The sequence below is a fragment of the Chanodichthys erythropterus genome, chromosome 12, assembly GCF_024489055.1.
Source record: "Chanodichthys erythropterus isolate Z2021 chromosome 12, ASM2448905v1, whole genome shotgun sequence".
Classification (NCBI taxonomy): Eukaryota; Metazoa; Chordata; class Actinopteri; order Cypriniformes; family Xenocyprididae; genus Chanodichthys; species Chanodichthys erythropterus.
In genome coordinates, this window is record NC_090232.1 from 33,192,427 (window position 1) to 33,214,127 (window position 21,701).

The 21,701-nt window shown below is 37.9% G+C and overlaps 1 protein-coding gene across 7 annotated transcripts; it reads left to right on the top strand.

Annotated features, from left to right (window-relative positions):
* The first annotated feature begins 444 nt into the window (after nt 1–444).
* Nucleotides 445–20,468, top strand: ccdc149b (coiled-coil domain containing 149b). Of its 7 annotated transcripts, none has more exons than XM_067404513.1 (13): nt 445–616; nt 2,749–2,910; nt 4,540–4,578; nt 4,807–4,947; nt 5,053–5,169; nt 5,331–5,503; nt 10,931–11,003; nt 11,117–11,201; nt 11,311–11,458; nt 11,638–11,714; nt 11,913–11,945; nt 12,107–12,193; nt 18,824–20,468. In XM_067404513.1, the coding sequence occupies exons 1-13, from the start codon at nt 566–568 to the stop codon at nt 19,387–19,389; spliced, it is 1,752 nt and encodes a 583-aa protein (XP_067260614.1). In that variant the 5' UTR covers nt 445–565; the 3' UTR covers nt 19,390–20,468. The 7 variants fall into 7 exon arrangements, with proteins under 7 accessions (XP_067260614.1, XP_067260619.1, XP_067260613.1 ...); XM_067404518.1 differs by having other exon boundaries at nt 4,840–4,947; XM_067404512.1 differs by having other exon boundaries at nt 18,821–20,467.
* The last annotated feature ends 1,233 nt before the right edge of the window (nt 20,469–21,701 follow it).

Sequence of the window (21,701 nt, forward strand, 5' to 3'; positions counted from 1 at the left end):
TACAAGCTTGATAAAAAAGCTAATTTTAGAAGAAAATTTCAGATGGCACATAGAGGCTTTTGCAGCTGAAGTCTTCATATATATATATATATATATATATATATATATATATATATATATATATATATATATATATATATATATATGCTAATTATACAACAATTATACAACATCTTTTACAACATTATGTGAAATTAGTTACAGGGGTGCTTTAATAGCCACAAAGTGGCAAGCAAGACTAGCAGCAAAACAACTGCATTCACAACGATAATTTAAAGTTTATTTGAGACAATAGAAGCATTATTATCGTTACACAACTTAACGTAAAAGCTACATTACACATATGCTATATTCTTTGGCTTTTGCAGCACTGTTACTTCACGTGAATCGTGTCCCTGTTTAAAGGGACATGCTGCTGTTGGCCATCATCCCAGCCGGAAATGATGTACGTGATGTTGATGAAACCTGAAACATGTAATCGTGTCATCCTCGTCGCATTAGATGGTTACGACGTGACAGTTTTTGTTATTGGCATATTTTTTAGAAGAATATTCTCTGACTGAAAATGAATCCTTCCAGAAGAAGCGAAAGTGACTGGCAGGGACTAGTGAATGAGGTAGGAAACGCAGACATATTGATGCCTCACGCTCCTCTGCACTCTATGAATCACACTATCAGCAGTGCACTATAGAAGATGCTTACATTAACCATGTAATGTGGTTTTCAGTGAATGTATCGACTTGACGTGTGTACAGTTTAATTGCATGTTTTTTTTTCTGAATACGATATGTCTATTGGCTGATGTACAGAGACACAAAAGCCCCTTTACTGAACCCTTTTTCAAATTTTCTTGTGACCGCTTGTTCCTCGTATCGAATAGTATAAACAGCATCGTTCTCATTTTGTCTTTAAATGCCTAGCATAATAATAAATACATTACGGAAGGTCTGACACGTCATAATCAGCAAGATGGATTAACTTAAATCTTCATCCTCTTCTCGTCAAGATCCATGAACGGCGCTGAATTCAAACCTGCCATTCAAATGAAGCAAATCTTTGAAAATAATGATTTTAAACTATAATGTTGCACTATTACATTGTAAATCTACGCACAATTTAGGTGAGGTTGCTTTTTAACAATGTGAAAGTAAATATCAGTATAATCGTGCATTGTAGCCTATTTTCAAAGGATTGGTTGACCACTTAAAATGTTTGGTAACACTTAACAATAAGGTTCAGTAGTTAACTACATTACTTAAAATAACTTAAGAACATGAACTAAGAATGAACTGCACTTCTACAGCATTTATTAATCTTTATTAATGTTAATTTCAAAATTGTATATTAAAATCAAGAGTTGTATATATTAAAGCTGCAGTACGCGATTTTTCCTCTTTGTCGCCATCTCTGTTTGAAACCTGCAATTGCAGTTATGTGTGGAATTATTATCTGTACGTGCATTGTGCATCAGCTCAGCTCGTCAGCGCGGATGAATCTAATGTTTGCTGTCATTCACCGCACTGGTGTGGATACTGTACTTCAGAATCACAGACTCTAAGTCTTGAAAGTATGACCAATATAAGAATTTTCACTGGAAAATATCATCTGAACAAGTAAGTAACACGTCTGCCACTTTTGTTCTGACCAACTGAGAAAAAAAGCATTAGGCCTACAATAAATCGCGCTGCCAATGATGATTAAATCTAACGATCACTTAGCTCAGATCACGCCAGAATGTGCAAATTATTATTGTTGTTATACTTTGTTCTCAAATTGTTAACAACATCAGCATTGCGTGACTGTGTTTTTAGTGTATATTAGTGTTACCTGTAGATTTCAGTTTCTGTATCCACTCCACAGTCTGAAGTCTTTTGCTTTTTGACTACGAGTGAATCTCCAGTTATCACTGATGATTGTCATTTTGACCTTTCTGGATTACAATCCGACATCAAAATAATAAGTTTAATTATTTCAGCTGCAGTGAGAAAATCTTCCTTTCTGTTTACGGACGTGACGTAATGACTGCAATCTCGAATTTCCAGCGGAAATCCACCAGGTCGCTATTATTATAAAACATTATTACAAGCTTACCGTTGTGAATCGAGCTAAGATAATGAGATAGTTTTGAACACTGGCTGGTTATTTACTTGCTCAAAAATGGATTTTGGATAATTTTTAACCAAAAAAAAGTTACGGACTGCAGCTTTAACATTAGTTAATGCACTGTGAACATGAACAAAGATGAACAAATACAGTGACAAATGTATTGCCTATGGTTAGTTCATGTTAGTTAATACATTAACTAATGTTAACAAATTAACCTTATTGTAAAGTGTTACTGGTTATTTTATTTTAAAAGTAGGACTTTATTAGTCCTTTACACTGGATCTAAACTGGGGCCAGGGCCAATAATTGCCTTTAACAAACTTTCAAGGGGGCCTGCATGACTTAATTAGTAAATAAATAATTTAAAGTTATATTAAAGAATCTAACTACATTAAAATGCTTTATTAAAACATGTAAGTTGAAATCACATTTCTTATTTTAATTTGGCCTCTCAGCAACTGCTGTTTTATTAAAAAAACATAGAATTCGTGAAACATCTCGAATCAAAGCTCAGGTGATTTTGCTGAAAAACACACTCTCAACAATGCAAAAACACACTTTGATCATTGCCTTTTCTGGCAGTGGTGACTAAAACACTGAATTGGGACATTAAATACCCTATTGTTTTCTTTCTGTGCCTAGTTCCTGGTATGCAAGAGAAAGCTGGAGAGTAAGAAGGAGGCACTGCTGATCTTATCAAAAGAACTGGACACCTGCCAGCAGGAAAGGGATCAGTTCAAACTGATGGCAAACCAGCTCCGTGAGCGCCACCAAGGGCTGAAGAAAAAGTACAGAGAGCTCATAGTATGCATTTCTGTTCTATTCTATTTTATTCTGTTCTGTTCTATTTTAAATCAACTAAACACTCATGTAAAAGTATGAAGTACAAGACACAGCACCCCATATTAACAGAAAAACACAGAATAGTTGACATTTTTGCAGATTTATTAAAAAAGAAAAACTGAAATATCACATGGTCCTAAGTATTCAGACCCTTTGCTCAGTATTTAGTTGAAGCACCCTTTTGATCTAATACAGCCATGAGTCTTTCTGGGAAAGATGCAACAAGTTTTTCACACCTGGATTTGGGGATCCTCTGCCATTCCTCCTTGCAGATCCTCTCAGGTTGGATGGTAAACATTGTTGGACAGCCATTTTTAGGTCTCTCCAGAGATGCTCAATTGGGTTTAAGTCAGGGCTCTGACTGGGCCATTCAAGAACAGTCACGGAGTTGTTGTGAAGCCACTCCTTCGTTATTTTAGCTGTGTGCTTAGGGTCATTGTCTTGTTGGAAGGTAAACCTTCGGCCCAGTCTGAGGTCTTGAGCACTCTGGAGAAGGTTTTCGTCCAGGATATCCCTGTACTTGGCCGCATTCATCTTTCCCTCGATTGCAACCAGTCGTCCTGTCCCTGCAGCTGAAAAACACCCCCACAGCATGATGCTGCCACCACCATGCTTCACTGTTGGGACTGTACTGGACAGGTGATGAGCAGTGTCTGGTTTTCTCCACACATACCGCTTAGAATTAAGGCCAAAAAGTTCTCTTGGTCTCATCAGACCAGAGAATCTTATTACTCACCATCTTGGCCAACTCCATGCGGGCTTTCATGTGTCTTGCACTGAGGAGAGGCTTCCGTTGGGCCACTCTGCCATAAAGCCCCGACTGGTGGAGGGCTGCAGTGATGGTTGATTTTCTACAACTTTCTCCCATCTCCCGACTGCATCTCTGGAGCTCAGCCACAGTGATCTTAGGGTTTATCTTTACCTCTCTCACCAAGGCTCTTCTCCCCCGATAGCTCAGTTTGGCTGGACGGCCAGCTCTAGGAAGGATTCTGGTCATCCCAAATGTCTTCCATTTAAGGATCCACTGTGCTCTTAGGAATCTTAAGTGCAGCAGAAATTTTTTTGTAACCTTGGCCAGATCTGTGCCTTGCCACAATTCTGTCTCTGAGCTCTTCAGGCAGTTCCTTTGACCTCATGACTCTCATTTGCTCTGACATGCACTGTGAGCTGTAAGGTCTTATATAGACAGGTGTGTGGCTTTCCTAATCAAGTACAATCAGTATAATCAAACACAGCTGGACTCAAATGAAGGTGTAGAACCATTTCAAGGATGATCAGAAGAAATGGACAGCACCCAAGGTAAATATATGAGTGTCACAGCAAAGGGTACTTAGGACCATATGATATTTCAGTTTTTCTATTTTAATAAATCTGCAAAAATGTCAACAATTCTGTGTTTTTCTGTCAATATGGGGTGCTGTGTGTACATTAATGAGGAAAAAAGAACTTAAATGATTTTAGCAAATGGCTGCAATATAACAAAGAGTGAAAAATTTGAGGGGATCTGAATACTCAGATCACTGTATATTGTCATTGTAATGAAGTGTATTTATATGAACCTTTTTTAACCTTTTTTTTTTATATTAATAGGATGGTGACCCCTCTCTGCCTCCTGAGAAAAGAAACCAAGTATGTCTAATCACTATCACCTCTTTAAATATGCCTAAATATACATCCTGTTAGATGCTTTTATTATGTATGCATAAAACTACAGATCTGAGATCTGAATATATGTTAACTAAACATGCACTTAGTGAAGCAGTCAAGTCCACCCAGTATCCATGACCTTCATCTGATGTTATTCAAATGAATTAAATTCAAACTAATTCAATTTTGTTTCTATTACGTGTTGAAAAGTCGAATGTGTTGTTCGACCTGTGTTTGGCAAAGGTCAGTCTTGCACAGTTACTCAGAGACTCGCGAGAACAGAACAAACAGCTGGGTGAGGAGGTGAAAGAACTGAACCAACGCTTAGCAGAAGTGCAGGGTGATAACAAGGTACGGGCTTTGCATACACAGGTCAGGTCTTTTCTTTGCACGTCATATGCAGATGTTTGCAAGGTTAAACGAGTAGTCGCATGCTTATGTCTTTTCATCACGCAGCTGCTGAGGATGACCATCGCAAAGCAGCGTCTAGGGGACGAAGAGGTGGGGGCTCGTCATTTTCCAGCCCACGAGAGAGAAGATCTTGTTCAGCAGTTAGAGAAAGCTCGAGAACAGGTGCATTTCATACATCTTGGGTTAAATTCCAAACTTTAGTTCTCATTAATGTCATGTCCCACAATTTTTGTCATAGATTTTAGCTAAAAAACACTCTGATACACTAATATAGTAAAAAAGTTTTTTTTTCTGTTCTGTGTCCATACCCTATGATGTTGCAGAATGAAGCACTGGAACAAAGCTTAAAGGCTGCCACAGATGAACTTCAGGATGTGAGAGCAGAGCGTAAAGTCTACCAGGAGAAAGCTCACAGACTAAATCTGGAAATTAACCATGTCTTGGGTAGCCATGAGAACCGCATTCTGGACATAGATGCTCTGTGTATGGAGAACAGGTCAGATGTTCAGGATATTCACATTTACATTTAGCATTAGTAGTAGGAGGTAAAACCCCCCACAAGAATTACCGTACATGTACAGAAATTAATTTTTTTAAATATGCATAAATCACATTTTCATTCCAAATAATTCTATAAACCAATCCAATCCGGTCTCCACTGTGGTCACTACATTTAAACCTCATAGTAACGACTCAGTAATGCACAGTTTGTACACAGGTAGGGTAGTTTGCACAAAGCAAGTGTGACAAAGGCCATGTACACACTGCAGCTAAATTTCGCTTGTCAGTTCACCTTTTAAGTGCTTAATCCTGTTCTGTTCACACACAGTTCAGTAATTTATAGTGACACCACATTCTACAACTGAATTAACTCCTGAAAAATGGTAGTGACAATCACATTTACAAAAATTCTACGCAGTGTGTACGGAAATTAACTGAACAACTAGTTGTTACTAACATATTTTAATGTGCAGCAGAAATGTTTCTCTTCTTTATGTGCGGTGCAAGAAATCCCAGGGAAATCGGTACAAGCCTTGACTCATGTTGCCAGATCCTGATAACAAAAACAGTGAATAAGAACAAGCCCATAACAAAAATAAAATCCAAATTCAAAACAAAATTGAAATCTAAATCCAAATGTGTTATGCTGAAAATAAGACAAAAATATTGCGACCCACACCTGCTTACTTTATTAACTCCATAAACTCGATCGCTTTATGATCCAAGCTTAAACAACAAGCCCAAAAACGCTTATAATAAGTGAACATGACAACACTACTAGTGCTCTCTGTGAAGCAGCCTTTAAGCATTAAAAAAACACAACGCCTCCGTTGACTGTGCTTTAGTTGAAATTGCTGAACATAATGAGTCCTTTGTCGCTGTAATAATTCTTTGGTCAGAAAGGTTGCGAAGGTCGGACCGAGCATTGTTAAATAGTACAGTCAATACGGATGATTATTCTTGTCGCCTAGCAACCGCGACAGCTGCCTTTGACGCGCAGCAGTAACGTTTGTTCTGGACTTTTTTAAAAGTTATATTCAACTTTCTGAAAACAAAACAGGATTCACAACCTGTATAAATACGGTCAGTAGGGGGTCTTTTGTGGCATTTCCACTATGAAAGCAATCCTCTGGAAATGATCGAAAGTGGACAAGCTCAAAACATTTTAGACCCTGTTTACACACCATGTTTTATTAACAAAATTCAGGAAAAATATGTTCAGATAATTAACCTAATTAACACGAGAGGAGAGCATTCAGTTAATAAAATCAATTAACGACAAGAGATATATATACAACTGTCTTACGTCTGTTCATCTGACAGTTTATCAGACGAACAGAGGAACTTCTAGTTTGAGCAGATGTTTTATGCCATCACCTCTGTCCTCATCAGAGCTCATTTCCCAGTAAATTCAGCAAATAATGGGCTAGTTTTATGTTTGAGGTCACGAATATGAGCCCAATTGCGATCTCAAACATATTCTCAAAACTATATAATTTTCAACATCTTCAAAATCAATATTTCGATCGCTAAAAGCTTCACCAGATTCATCCTGTAACAGTACAGTCATATTTGATTGCGTTCAGTACTTGCTCTGCAGTAAATCGCTGAGCCATTTCATGTTTTTCTTAATATTTTGTTTTTTGTCTAAATGAGTCGGTACTTCAGCATTGTGTATCAGACAGTGCCACCTTGTGGAATAAAGGTGAATTGCACTTATTCCGTCATCTAAGATTCAATTATTGTTGTGCAGAAAAATATACGTACACTCATACACACCTCGGGTCGTTAGCGACCCTATACAAAAAATTTATACAAAAATAGGCTTTTTTTTATAATTTTATGATTTTTTTTTTCTTATTATAGCATTGTTAAATAGTACAGTCAATACGGATGATTATTCTTGTCGCCTAGCAACTGCGACAGCTGCCTTTGACGCGCAGCAGTAACGTTTGTTCTGGACTTTTTGAAAAGTTATATTCAACTGTCTGAAAACAAAATAGGATTCACAACCTGTATAAATACAGTCAGTAGGGGGTCTTTTGTGGCATTTCCACTATGAAAGCAATCCTCTGGAAATGATCGAAAGTGGACAAGCTCAAAACATTTTAGACCCTGTTTACACCTGATGTTTTATTAACAAAATTCAGGAAAAATATGTTCAGATAATTAACCTAATTAACACGAGAGGAGAGCATTCAGTTAATAAAATCAATTAACGACAAGAGATATATATACAACTGTCTTACGTCTGTTCATCTGACAGTTTATCAGACGAACAGAGGAACTTCTAGTTCCCTATTCTTGCCACAACTGGGGGGAGTACTCTGGGTTCGGCCAAAATTCCGAGCTCGGAGCCCTCCTCCTGTCACATGATTTCAGTAAACGACGCTTCATTACGTCATAAGTGTTTCGAAATTTCAATGGTTCACCACTGGGGGGTGTGACTTTGGCAGTTTGATACAGACTTCAAACCACTGATTAGAAACAAAAGATTCTTAACGCTTCGAAGCTTCATGAAGCAGTGTTTTGAAATCGCCCATCACTAGATGTTGTTGAATAAAGTTTTTTTTTTGTTTTTTTTGGTTTTTTTTTGCTGCACTAAAAGTATTCTCGTTGTTTCATAACATTAAGGTTGAACCACTGTAGTCACATTAACTGTTTTAAATATGTCTTTAGTAGCTTTCTGGGCATTGAAAGTTCACTGAGCCATCGGATTTAATGAAAAATATCTTAATTTGTGTTCTGAAAATGAATGAAGGTCTTACAGGTGTGGAACGACATGAGGGTGAGTAATAAATGACAGAATTGTAATTTTTGGGTCAACTAACCCTAACTAATACAGCAATCAAGTTTATGGACTTATTAAAGTTAGCAGGTGCGGGCCACGATATTTCAGTATTATTTTCAGTATAAAGCATTTGGATTTATTTTGGTTTATTGTGGGCTTGTTCTTGTTCGCTGTTTTTGTTAACAAAATCTGGCAACACAAATGAGTCATAGCTCACACCGCTTTATCTGTGATTTCTTGCACCGCACATAAAAAAGTGAGAAATGTTTCTGATGCACGTTAACCCTTAAATGCATGACTGTTTCTCCAATCATTCTTACATATTCGGGTCTTTATCGACCCGGATCTATATCTAACACGGAAGAATCTCTACCTGTCGCGATAGTATAAAACTCCTCTGATATTAGAGTAACAATTACAGAAGAATAAAATAAATCGTATTTTGTTTCCTTTTGGAGCTTGAAAGGGCTCATTTTGAGCAGATGTTTTATGCCATCATCACTGTCCTCGTCAGAGCTCATTTCACAGTAAATTCAGCAAATAATGGGCTAGTTTTATGTTTGAGGTCACGAATATGAGCCCATTCGCGATCTCAAACATATTCTCAAAACTATATAATTTTCAACATCTTCAAAATCAATATTTTGATCGCTAACAGCTTCACCAGATTCATCCTGTAACAGTTACAGTCATATTTGATTGCGTTTAGTACTTGCTCTGCAGTAAATCACTGAGCCATTTCATGTTTTTCTTATTTCGTTTTCTGTTTAAATGAGTCGGTACTTCAGCATTGTGTATCAGACATTGCCACCTTGTGGAATCAAGGTGAATTGCACTTATTCCGTCATCTAAGATTCAATTATTGTTGTGCAGAAAAAATAGACGTACACTGATACACACCTCGGGTCGTTTGCGACCCTATACAATTTTTACAAAAAAATTATACAAAAATAGGCACTCTTTTATTTTTTTTTATTTTTTTTTTCTTGTTATATTCCTTTATAATGTATTGATTGAGGAATACCAAGAAGGTTGATGTCTAACTTTAAAAAATGAATGAGGAGGAGGGTAGTGAATGACGTCCCGGGTCACTAAAGACCCGAGCTATGCATTTAAGGGTTAAAATACGTTATAAACAACTAGTTGTTCAGTTCGGTTACATATACACTGTGTAGAATTTTTGTAAATGTGGTTGTCACTCCCGTTAATTACTGAATTGTGTTTATACAGAACGGGATTAAGCAATAAAGGTGAACTGACAGCTGAATTTAGCTGCAGTGTGTACATGGTCATGGAACGATAATTTAGGGGATTCGATCCTGTATTTAAATGCAGTTGTTACTCCTGAAACTTTACAGTGTGTAAGTGGCCTAAGAGTGCTGCAGTGATGACAGATTTTCGTAGGCCAACATAGTTAGCATCACTTCAGTTCCTTTGACAAAAACCCAATACAATTTTTCCATTGGCTTTTGGAAATAAATATAGACTATAAACCCCGGCGTTCTGGTTCAATATGGCAGCTGTCACATCATCCAGGTGGATGCTGCACATTGGTGGTAGAGGAGATTCCCCTCTTCCATATTCCATAAGTGTAACAAATTATTATTATTTTGGGACTATTGCAAAAAATAAACTTCTTGTTTAACAAAAGTTTATGATTCTTATGCATTTTACCATGATAATCTTAATGTAAGCTATAAACAAAGTACGCCATGGTCACATGACTTCAATATCACTATCGCTAAGTGTCTGACAACCATTCTGCTTTTTATTTAAATAATACTTTCCCTCAAAGTTTGAGTTAGAATAGTTGATTATAAACACGAGGCTGTAAAAGCGGACTTGTTCATTGTGATGAAGTTTAATGTCCCTGACAACCTCTGTAGTGTCATTTAGCCACTTCTTAGCAAACGCCGTTTTCAAAAGAATGAATTTTTTTTTTTTTTTTTAAAAGGGTGTATTACTTATGTATTTTATGTGGTAAAATAAAATTTGAAAATATATTGAGCTGGTGTTAACCACAGACCTTATTTCAGGCATTTAACCAAAAACTCATTGAAGAAAGAAGCCCATTGACTTAAGGATGATGTAACCAGAAGTGCTAAAATGCTAACTTGTTTCCAGGTTTTGGCCTTCAAAAATGTAGGTGTGTCCCAATTCTTATAGTATGTATAGTGTGTACACACCGAAAATTATAAAAAAAGAAAAAGTGCACTCCGAATGCCTGGATGATGCATTTATTTAACTGAAAAAACAATGTGTAGAATGTGACACTTAATGCACTCAACTGTCACAGCTTTTTTTACAGGGGCTACCAGACTCCAATGCTGGACCTATGAAAATTCATACACTAGACGCTGGAGTACATAGTGCATAGTATAAGTGCATAGTGTATACTATGTCATACAACTTATGTCAACCCTGCAGCACTCATGATCAGAATTGTGGTGAGACTGACCTCTAGGGGTCTGGTGAGGATGTTACAGCCATTGATGTGACGGTTGTAACATATCCAGTTGGCTTTGTCAGTGCTTAAATATTATCAATATCAGTAGTGCTATTTTAGCTAGTCATGTTGTGGGTAATTTGAATGTATATCATACTGAAGTCTTCAAAATGTCTTGTTTTTAGATATCTGCATGAACGGCTTATGCAGCTTCAGGAGGAGGTCAGCCTGCTCAAAGCAAATGTCATGAAGTACAAGGTATTTATTACACATACAACTAAATATGTAAACAAAATTTCACTTACCTCTATTGTAATATGTATAAATTAATTCTGTATTCTGATGTTGAGCATATACGTGTTTTATTTCAGAGTGCTTTGGAAAGCAAGAAGAACTGCAAAGTCTATGGAAAGTCCAACAGCAGCGCTCTGACAGGTGTCCTCTCTGCTAAACAAGGTAGCACACACGACTTCTATAGAATCCAGAAAGTAACAAAAGACTTCTTTAAGCTTTATTTACAATTGAATGATGCTTAGAAGCTAAGCTACAGCTAATATGTTTCCAGTACAAGAGCTGTTGCTGTCTGAGGAGAATGGCTGCAGTCTCCCAGTCACTCCACAGTCCATTAGTGACCTGAAGTCCCTGGCCACTGCTCTGCTGGAGACCATCCATGAGAAGAACATGGTCATTCAGCATCAACGGCAAACCAACAAGTAGGTTACGACGCAACGTAATGTCATCTAATTTTCTGTGCAGAAATTGATAGAAGATGTAGTTTATTAGTATTGTGGGATATAAATTAAGTCATAGTAACTTTTTACTCATACTTATTTTTTTACAGAACACTGTTAAAAAGTGAAATTTAACTATTAATTTGTGTATATTTGCACAGGATCCTGGGTAACCGGGTTGCAGAACTGGAAAGGAAGTTGAAAACATTAGAGGTGTCTGGGTTGTGGAGTCTGCCAGGTAAACATCACGTCCAATACTAAGCAGTTTATTTTATGGTATGTTTTAGAACTTTAATGTTTGCTTTAATACAGTTTAAATTTGTGAACTTTTTACTTCTTTGTAATATAGTTTATTTTGCTTATTTCAAAGTTTTAAATAACTTTCAATTGCTCTCAATTTCTTTTTTTCCACTCTTTTTTTCTCAACTTTCTGGAGGCATCACCTACAATGTGTCTCTTGGACTAGGGAGTATGTTTATTATTCAGTATAATTTTTGTCTTTTATACCTTTGTGCATTTTTTTTCCCCCAAACTAATTCTATCTCTGTTACCCTTGTTGCTAAACTGACAATGTAGCTATAATTTATAGTAGGTCAGTAGTACATTTGCTGACTATAACATTGTTTTCAGGAAGGAAAGCTGTTATTGTCCTGAGTGACTCTCAGCATGTCCAGTCCACCACAGAACAGTCTGTACATCTAACACCAGAGTCAATGGGTGAGTTCTTAGTTATTATTAGTAGCCTGTAATGAATGATTTAATTAATCTAAATAATTTAATAGACTAAATTAATAAGCAAAATTCTTAGTAATTATTTGTAGTTTATATATATATATATATATATATATATATATATATATATATATATATATATATATATATATATATATATATATATATATATATATATATATATATATATATATATATATATATATATATATATATATATATATATACACTAGGGATGTCCCGATCACGTTTTTTTGCCCTCGAGTCCGAGTCATTTGATTTTGAGTATCTACCGATACCGAGTCCCGATCCGATACTATATAATACATGAAAAAGAATAAAGAAGAGCGAAAAAAAAAAAAAGATCCAGGAACAGTGCTTTTCAGGTTTTTCAGGTATCTAACAGTCGTTTTCACGTACAGAAAATGGATAAAGTAATCAAATATAAAATATCACTGCATATTATCTTTACTGTATAAAATAAATAAAGATTAATCATTATTGAAGTTACAAAAACTATTCAGTCAGGAGCAGTAAGTGATTTCTTTGTTATTTGTTGTTTTATTTAACATTAAAAACAGGCAGCAGGAATAGTTTTTCTCCCTTTAAGACATGCACAATCCAGTAGGCTACATACCTACATACCAGTCTTTCTCGACTAATATACGTTCACTTAAGACATAACCGACTATGTTTGCTAGGATACTCGCTAGGACGGGCATTTTTAAATAATTTTTGTATGAATTTGTCCGCTGAAGCGCAAGACGTGAAAGAGAACTCAGTATTTGCGCGCTGACTGGAAATAGCGTGTGCACACTTCGGATGAGCGCACACAAATCTTCTCTTTCGCGTCTTGTTCTCAGGGGCACCGTTGGCACGGGGGACAGGGGGGTCAGGACCCCCGCAGTTTTGAAAAGATAGAAATCGACCCCCGCACTTTTGATAAGGGCTGCTTCAATTAGTCACACTATATCATCTTTTAGCTTAGGATATTTTCTTTCAAATGAGACCATTTTCATATTTCTGTGATCTTCCATTCGTAAATAATCAGCTGTTTTGTCGCGGATGTGAACAGGAAATGCGCTCTCGAACGGAGAAACACACGATCTCCAAACCATCGATCAAAGCGTGCTAAAGTTTTAGGACAGGTCGATGGTATATAAATCATGCCCGAACGTTAGCGTTTGTCAATCACGCCAAACCGTCCATTCAGAAACCGAGAAATTTGACACTTTAAGGTAAGGAGGCTGATCTCTCAGGTTGACGCGTGAGCTGGCTTGACTGAAGTTTTCGTGAGGATTTATAGTTTATGGACTGTTTTGATTTCGGTAATTAGGCTACATCTTGAAAGGCAAAAGCATTGATGACATCTATAAAAGAGATATCTGAAATAGAAACGAAAGTGATGTTGCCTCATCCAGTGGAGGAGATCTGTGCGTTTAATTGGTATGTGTATATACTGTATTACTGCATTTACAATGCTTATACACACTATAGTTTAAAAACACTTAAGCAAACCATGGTCAGGTCAAAGTGAATAATGGATATAATATGTCACAGTTTACTTTACTTTGCTATCCTCATTTACATAAATTAACTATAGTATCCTGCACCCACTAGTAAAAAGATATCAAAAATATAAAAAATGTCTGAATAATTTTTGGTTTGACTGTAGATGGTAACACTTTACAATAAGGTTCATTAGTTAACATTAGTTAACTACATTAGTTAACATGAACTAATAACGAACTGCACATATATAGCATGCAAAAGGTCAAACACGTGCAGAGAATAAAAAAAAAAAAAAAACAAGACACAGGAAACCAGGATAACGCTCAGAAATTCAGTGTAACAACATACAAGACTTTGCAAAAAGTGATAAAAAACACAGGGCTCATATACACAGACAATAACAAGCTAATGATACAAAGGTTGATGTAATCACACAATAATGAGTCCAGGCATAGGTTAATGGGAAATGTACTTCATGATGAAATGGCAAACCTGAGGAGCATCAGTGCTGATGGTGAGGGTCCTAAACATGAGTTTTCACAGCCTAAAAGCCCGGGGTATACGTCACTTTCCGCGCTTGGACGGGTCTTGCGCGCAGTAGCGCCCATGCATCTTTCGAAGTATACTAACCAAGGATGCGCGCGGATGACCGGATTCTACACGTGAGCAGTGAGCATCCGCGCGACTTTCAAAGTATACTAAACCAAGGATGAGTTCGACACATGCGCAGTGCAATTTTTTTCTATACTATTACCAGACAAGCGGACATTCGCTAGGCAGGATCGGAGAAAAAAAATAGTGCATCCACCATTGCAACATAGTTCAGAAGATACCTAGAGAACAGGAATCAAAAACGATGGAGAAGGCATGCTTATGAGTTTACTCGTCTTGTTTTTGAATCGCTCTTTACACACTCTTCTTCGACAACTGCACATTGTGCTCAGTGCTGTGCATATTGCCACCTAGTGGACTCTTTCCTGCTTGCGCTGTTGCACGCGCACCGTGGACGGGGTGTGCGGCCGGCCGCGAGCCCTCCGCGTGACGAAAATTACGTCATGCGGACGGTGCGCGAACGCGGACAGCTGAAGTATACCCGGGGCTTTACTAGCTGCTGCCTGTCTGTCAGGAAGCTGATGATCCACTGACATATGGACATTGGAACAGAGAGCTGTGTCAGTTTATTCAGGAGGGTATCCGGGATGATGGTGTTGAAAGCGGAGCTGAAGTCCACAAACAGGATCTTTGCATAAGTCCCTGGTTTGTCCAGATGTTGCAGAATGTACTGCAGTCTCATGTTGACTGCATCATCCACAGAGCCGTTTAAGCAAACTGCAGATGGTCCAGCAGGGGTCCAGTGATGTCCTCAAGGTGGGCCAACACCAGTCTCTCAAAAAACGTCATGACCACAGACGCCAAAGCAACAGGTCATTTAGTCCTGTCATTTTTGGTGTCTTGGGTACAGAAATGATGGTAGATTGTTTGAAGCAGGCGGGGACTTCACACAGCTCCAGTGATCTGTTGAAGATGGATGACAGCTGGACAGCACAGGCTTTGAGACAGGCTGGTGAGACACCGTCTGGACCTTTGGCTTTTCTTATCTTCTGTTTCCTGAAGACCCGGCACATATCCTCCTCACATGTGCAGGCTGAGAAGCAGTAGGCAGGAGGCAGGGGAAGGGGCTGTTGATGGTTGTGAGACTGTCAGAGCGGGTTTGGGGTGTGAGACCTAGCTTTTCAAACCTGCAGTAGAACTCATTCAGATCATCGGCCAGTCGTTGATTCTCCACAGTGCTTGGGGATGGTGTCTTGTAGCTGATGATCGCATTGAGGCCCTTCCACACTAATGCAGGGTCATTGGCTAAAAGCTGGTTTCTCTGCTTTTCAGAGTAGCTTCTCTTAGCTACTCTTATCTCTTTATTCAGTGTGTTTTTGGCCTGTTTGTACAAGTTTTTTCTCCACTCCTGTAGGCATCCTCTTTGGCCTGGCGAAGCTGTTTGAGTTTTGAACCATGGCTTATCATTTTTTTATTTTAAATAAGTCCTGGTGGGAACACACGTCACTGAGCTCATGCAGATCAGTGGCTGTGGCCTTAAAACACTCCAATCAGTGCAGTCAAAACAGGCTTGAAAATCCTGCTCTGTTTCATTGGTCCATCTCTTTACAGTTCTTACTACAGGCTTAGCAGATTTAAGTTTCTGCCTGTAGACTGGGAGAAGATGAACCAAACAGTGATCAGAGAGTCCCAAAGCCACGCAGTGTAGCAATCCTTTAAAACAGTGTAGCAATGGTCCAGCATGTTATGCTCCCTGGTGGAGCATGTGATGTGCTGTCTGTATTTAGGCAGTTCGCAGGTGAGATTAGCTTTATTAAAATCACTGAGAATGATAATGAAAGAGTCCGGGTAATGTTGCTCCATGTGTGTAAACTGATCAGCCAGCTGTTACAGAGTGCGTTCACGCACGCGTCAGGAGGGATGTACACACTCACCAGAATAAGCAAAGAAAACTCCCATGGTGAATAAAAAGGCTTACAGTCAATAAAGAGAGCTTCCAAATTAGGGCAGCACATCTTCTTTAACTGTCACATCTGTACAGCCTTTATTGATTTGAAAACATGGTCCACCACCTCTCGTTTTCTCGGATACCTAGGCAGCGTGAAAAGTCCTTGTTTGTGTGGGTGAGGAGTAATAGTTTGTCTGTTTTATTTGTTAGGGAGTGGAGATTTGCCAGGTGAATGCTCGGCAGCGGAGTCCTAAATCCACACTGTTGGAATTTCAGGAGCATACCAGCACGATTCCCTTGTTTGCGTCTCTTGGTTTATGTTCAGACTGTCAGTTCAATTCTGATTTTACTGCATATCTGACTGAAATATGATCAGATTTACCTTCTGTGAATGGGAAAAAAATCACAGGAAATGTGAAGTTACATTCATACGTGGTTTGAAATCTTATTCAAATCGCATTTCTGGAAATCTGTTTCAGTCTGACCGCACGGATCAGATTTCGTGTGGTTTATGTGACTTTCTTACGCCGCGTAAAAGGCAAAATCAGATGTTGTTATAGGAAACAAGTTGAAAGTCGCTGCAGAAATAAGGTTGTGTTGTTGCAAAGTGCCAGACGAACAAAAAATGACTATATCGGAGACATGTTTTGAAACGGAGACAACAGCACGGAATAAAGCCACGCATACCAGCCTCCTACGTTTCTGCCGGTGCCTCAGAAGACACAGTAGTCCAGCGTGGCAGCTACACATTGTCATGTTGTAACTAAGACAACATCTGTATTGCAGACCCCTCCATGTTGCGATTGTGGTTTTGGTGCATGCCTACCAATGCAACGCCATAGAAACCAATGCAGATATTCCAGAAAACAAAAGAGTGGCACAGACACACACATCGGATCTAAACAGTTTCGATACACCATGTGGATGTCAATAACTGTATACCAGATTCCAATCGGATACACAAATATTCGGATTTGGACTGACAATGTGAACATAGCCTTAGAGCGCTTGAACAGGATCGCAGCTCCCCCAACTAGAATGTCAAATAAAATGTCTGAGTGCTCAAAAGTCTATGGAAGTAATTTAATGCCAAATGTTTTTGAAATAAAAAGCTTGTTGAATTGCACTAATTGAAAAAAAATATGCATTACATTAGCTGTGCTTGCATTTTGATGCATTGTATTTTTAAGGTTTGCATTCTTATAGGCTGAAATTCAACATGGTCGTATATTTAAGCTGTGAATATTTCAATTAAATATTTCACACACATTTTCATTATTAAAAATTCAATAATTTATATTCACCTTTCAGATTTCACTTCCAAAATATTCATTCTGTTTAAAAAATAGTGGTGGGCCGTTATCAACGTTAACGTGCTGCATTAACGTGAGACTCTGACCGGGCAATAAAAAAAAATATCGCCGTTAATCTATTCTCAAAGTTGGGTTGGGAGCTGGGTCTATTACTACGCAAGCTATGATGACTTTCACCTTGATATTTTGGCGTGGATGTATACCTAGCCGAATTGACCTTTCGCAAAGACCCGCCCCCATTAGTTACTGTTGCTTTGTCCGACAAGCCGTGGCGCTGTCACGCCACACACGGAGCAAAGAGGACACTGACAACACGTCGACAGACAAGACAAAGCAGATTACTTATGATATTAAACAAAGTCCCAGCTTTTAAACTTTGTAGTCTTTTAAGAAATTCAAACAATAAAAACCGTTTTGTTGGTTGTGACAGATTGCTGTAGCGCCTCAGCTCATACGGCTCGTAAACCGATCATCTCTTTCTACGAGTCCATTTATAGCATCAAATAAACATGAACATGAGAATCAGTGTTGCTTCAGACGTGGACTTTTTCAAGTTTAACTCCACCGAGGTTAATCTTCTAACTTCTGACAGCTTTGTCGGACAAAATGGCGGATTACTTTTAGTCATTATTTGGGTAGCAGACATATTCTGAATGTTTTTGGCAGAATGAAATATTTTAATTGAAATATTCACAGCTTAAATATACAACCATGTTGAATTTCAGCCCATAAGAATGCAAACCTTAAAAATACAATGCATCAAAATGCAAGCACAGCTAATGTAATGCATATTTTTTTTCAATTAGTGCAATTCAACAAGCTTTGTATTTCAAAAACATTTGGCATTAAATTACTTCCATAAAAGTCGGCAAAAAAGTTGTTTGCTGTGCTGTTCCTGATACCTAGGTGTTTGTTCCTAGTAAAGCGAACTGGAAAAAAGTTACATAAAACAAGACAAACAAACAAAAACAGTAGAAGTACTGCAGAGCTCAAAACTGAAGCAGCTATACGCGCCGCCATTCTTGAGCATGCAAAAAAAAAAACTAAAAAACTTTTTAAAACTAAAGGTTTTTTCATGCTCAAACAGCAAAATTACACTGAGAAAGTTGAAAGTGTAAAAAACATAATAGGAAATTTTAGAATCTCACAAATCTCACATGAGTAAAACTGCATTTAATAATTTACATATAATATTTTGACTAACTTCTGAAAACATTTTCTGAAGGTAAATCACCTCTTTTCTTTTTTTTTAAAATGTTATAACTTTAATGATCATTCTCTCTCCAGCAGGAGATGAAGAGATTGTTACTGGAGAAGAGGTCACAGAGGACACAGGACTCAGTACAGACTTCTGCCAAGATGACTGTCAAGCCGTGGCAGTCGAGCTGAACCAAAAAGGTGATTATTTTACCTGCCCATATTCAGTATCACAAACTCCACAATTCAGTAAACCAGCAGAAAGTGTCCAGCCTGGGAGGAGCACACAGTGTAAAACCCTTGCTTGTTGTGACTCTGATAAGCCCATGTGTCCTTCTGAGAGGGAATCAGAACAACATAATGAAGATCTCACAAGCTGTGTACATCAGTCTGTGAACACAGAAGTGTCTTTGAAAGCTTCAGAAGAAGAGGCTGTGAAGAATGATAGTCCTGTTGTTCTTTCTGAGGAGGACTTTGATATTCAAGGTGTGTTAGAGGACAGTCAGCCTGTGGCTTCAGAGACCTTTGGCAGTTTGGACTGTATTTCTGAATCTGAGCCTTGTACACCAGAACAGCAAACAGAGGAATCGGTCGAAGAAACGGTGCATGCTTCCCTAAACACAAGTTCTCCTGCTCAAACGTCATCACACCAGAAATGAATGTTATTCTTCGTGATAGTAAGAAATATTAGAGAAATGCATAAAAACAACCTCCATTCATTTAAGCCCCACTTAAAATAAGTGTTCTGATTCTGAACTGTATACAATGAAAAAGACTGTGGCAAAAGAATAAAAAGAAGAACATTTGAATGTCTAAATTAAACTTATTCATTATTCCAGTTAAGCTAAAAGCAATATGAAAAAGTTCACCATGAGGACGGCTGGTATAACCAGCCGGCTGAATATTAAAATCAACAATGTGATAATCCCTTTCTGGAGGTTTTCAGTTATCATCAAGAATCTCAAATGAAATCTTAGATCTGATGCCACTATGATGACACTACCAGCAAGTTTATTTTCTTTTTCTAGAGGTTATTGTGAAATCATTTCAAAGACACTTATTCATGTATTTTTACTCTCTTTATCTTCGTAATTGCTTCATAGCTTTTTGTGGGTAAAATGTGACAAATTCATTTTTAATATTCCGTTTAACCCTCTTGTAATTTCTCATTATTATGAGTAAAACATGCAATTCTTGATCCACATGCATAAGGTAAAAGTTATTTTTACTTGATTTTTTTTTTTTTTCTTAATACACTGGATGTCACTTCAGCCATTATGATTTGTTCCTTACAGAGTAAGTATATTTAATTTCATATTTGTCTTATTTATTATAATTGCTCTTAATGATTGTAATAGTGTTTGATCTGTAAAGGTTGGTGTAAAATCATTCTCTGTAGATCACCTAATATTACACTGTAATATAGTGTAAAATTAAAATGGAAACAATCATCAGCTTGAAAGCTCAAGTTAATTCTGCACAAAAGCACTGCATTTCAACACACTAGCTATTGTGTGCTGCTATATTATAGGCTTATTACCAGGCTACATCAGTTTACATGGTTTGTGTTGATTTTACCTGTTGGGTGCGCTAGAAAATAATTTAGTGACTGAAGGATTATCTCATTTTATCTGTTTACTCGATGTCCTCATGTCAGTGTTTTATTGAAATAAAATCTATGTAATGTGCGCTTACAAACATCACTGTCGTTTTCAGGGCACCGCCCCTATTTTGAAAATTAAAAGTTAATTAGTTACACAAACTGTCACCTGGTCATTAGCAAAAATAGGCTACTAGAAGTTAAGCAGTAAGTCACTTACAGTGACATGAGCTGAGCTGAGGGAATATAAGCCACTGCAGCTCGGCGCCGCACATTTTTCACTTTCTTGCTTTTGGATTAGTTCACAGCGTTATCAGTTCTCATCGTCAAGTGCAGCTTTCTAGGAGCAGCCAATTTTCGTCCTCCCAAGCTGTGACGATGATTGAATTCTAACTAGATTTTTTTCTTTACAATTCTTGGTGAGTTATCGTACGGTGCACCTTTTTTTCACGGTTCAATCCGGGAGATGTTCCCCATACATGTTTATATATTGTGGCATCTGAGGCCATCCTTAAAAATATTTTGGTTTGCAGTAACAGTAAAAAAAAAAAAAAAAAAAAAAAAAAAGGTCGGTAGGTCGGTCTATATATTTTTTTTCAAGTTTCAATGTAAAAAAAAAAAGAGTACAATTTTGGTGATTACGTAGGTATGAATTAAACAAATTAGCATATCGTGACGTCACTGACTGGGTCTTTCAACCCGTGCCTTCGGGGCGCAGCCGTGTTTCCACTGTCGGGCCTAAAGCGGGCGTGCTAGTGCATGCCAGGGCCAGTCGCGTTTCCACTGTCACTTCCGGGGCTTGATCGTGCCTCATCGGGGCTTCCTCGGGGCCAACGGCCCAGGTTTTTCGGCCCGCCGAATAACTTGGTCCAAAGCGGGCCTGCTCGGGCTTGAGGAGGGAGTGGTTACGAGCAAAGGCGGAGTTTATATGTGTGTGGAGACGGAGGCGCCAATGATTAGGTTACCAGCTAACACCAGCATTAAAGACTTTTAAAATCATTTTAGCTCAAAACTCACTTTCAGACAGCAGCAAGTGTTTTAAATAACTTATGTTTGTGATCCGATGTGGATTCTGATCACCAAGACTATGCGCGCTATTACCATAGTAAACATGGTAAATACGACGGCTTGAAGAAATCAGAGAAATATACGTAGGCTATCACAATCATGTAATTATTTTATCTGTCAGCACGTCTCCTCTCTCCTCGTCTTCCTCTCAACGGGTTGAGACGAAGCTAATGCACCGGCCATAGTGTGACATCCGTTAACTAATAATGTAAACATAGATGACGGTTTTTATTTAAAAGAAAGAACTTAGCCTTCGTTTGTATGTAGGCCTAGGCTATTTGTATATTTACAATACTTACTAAA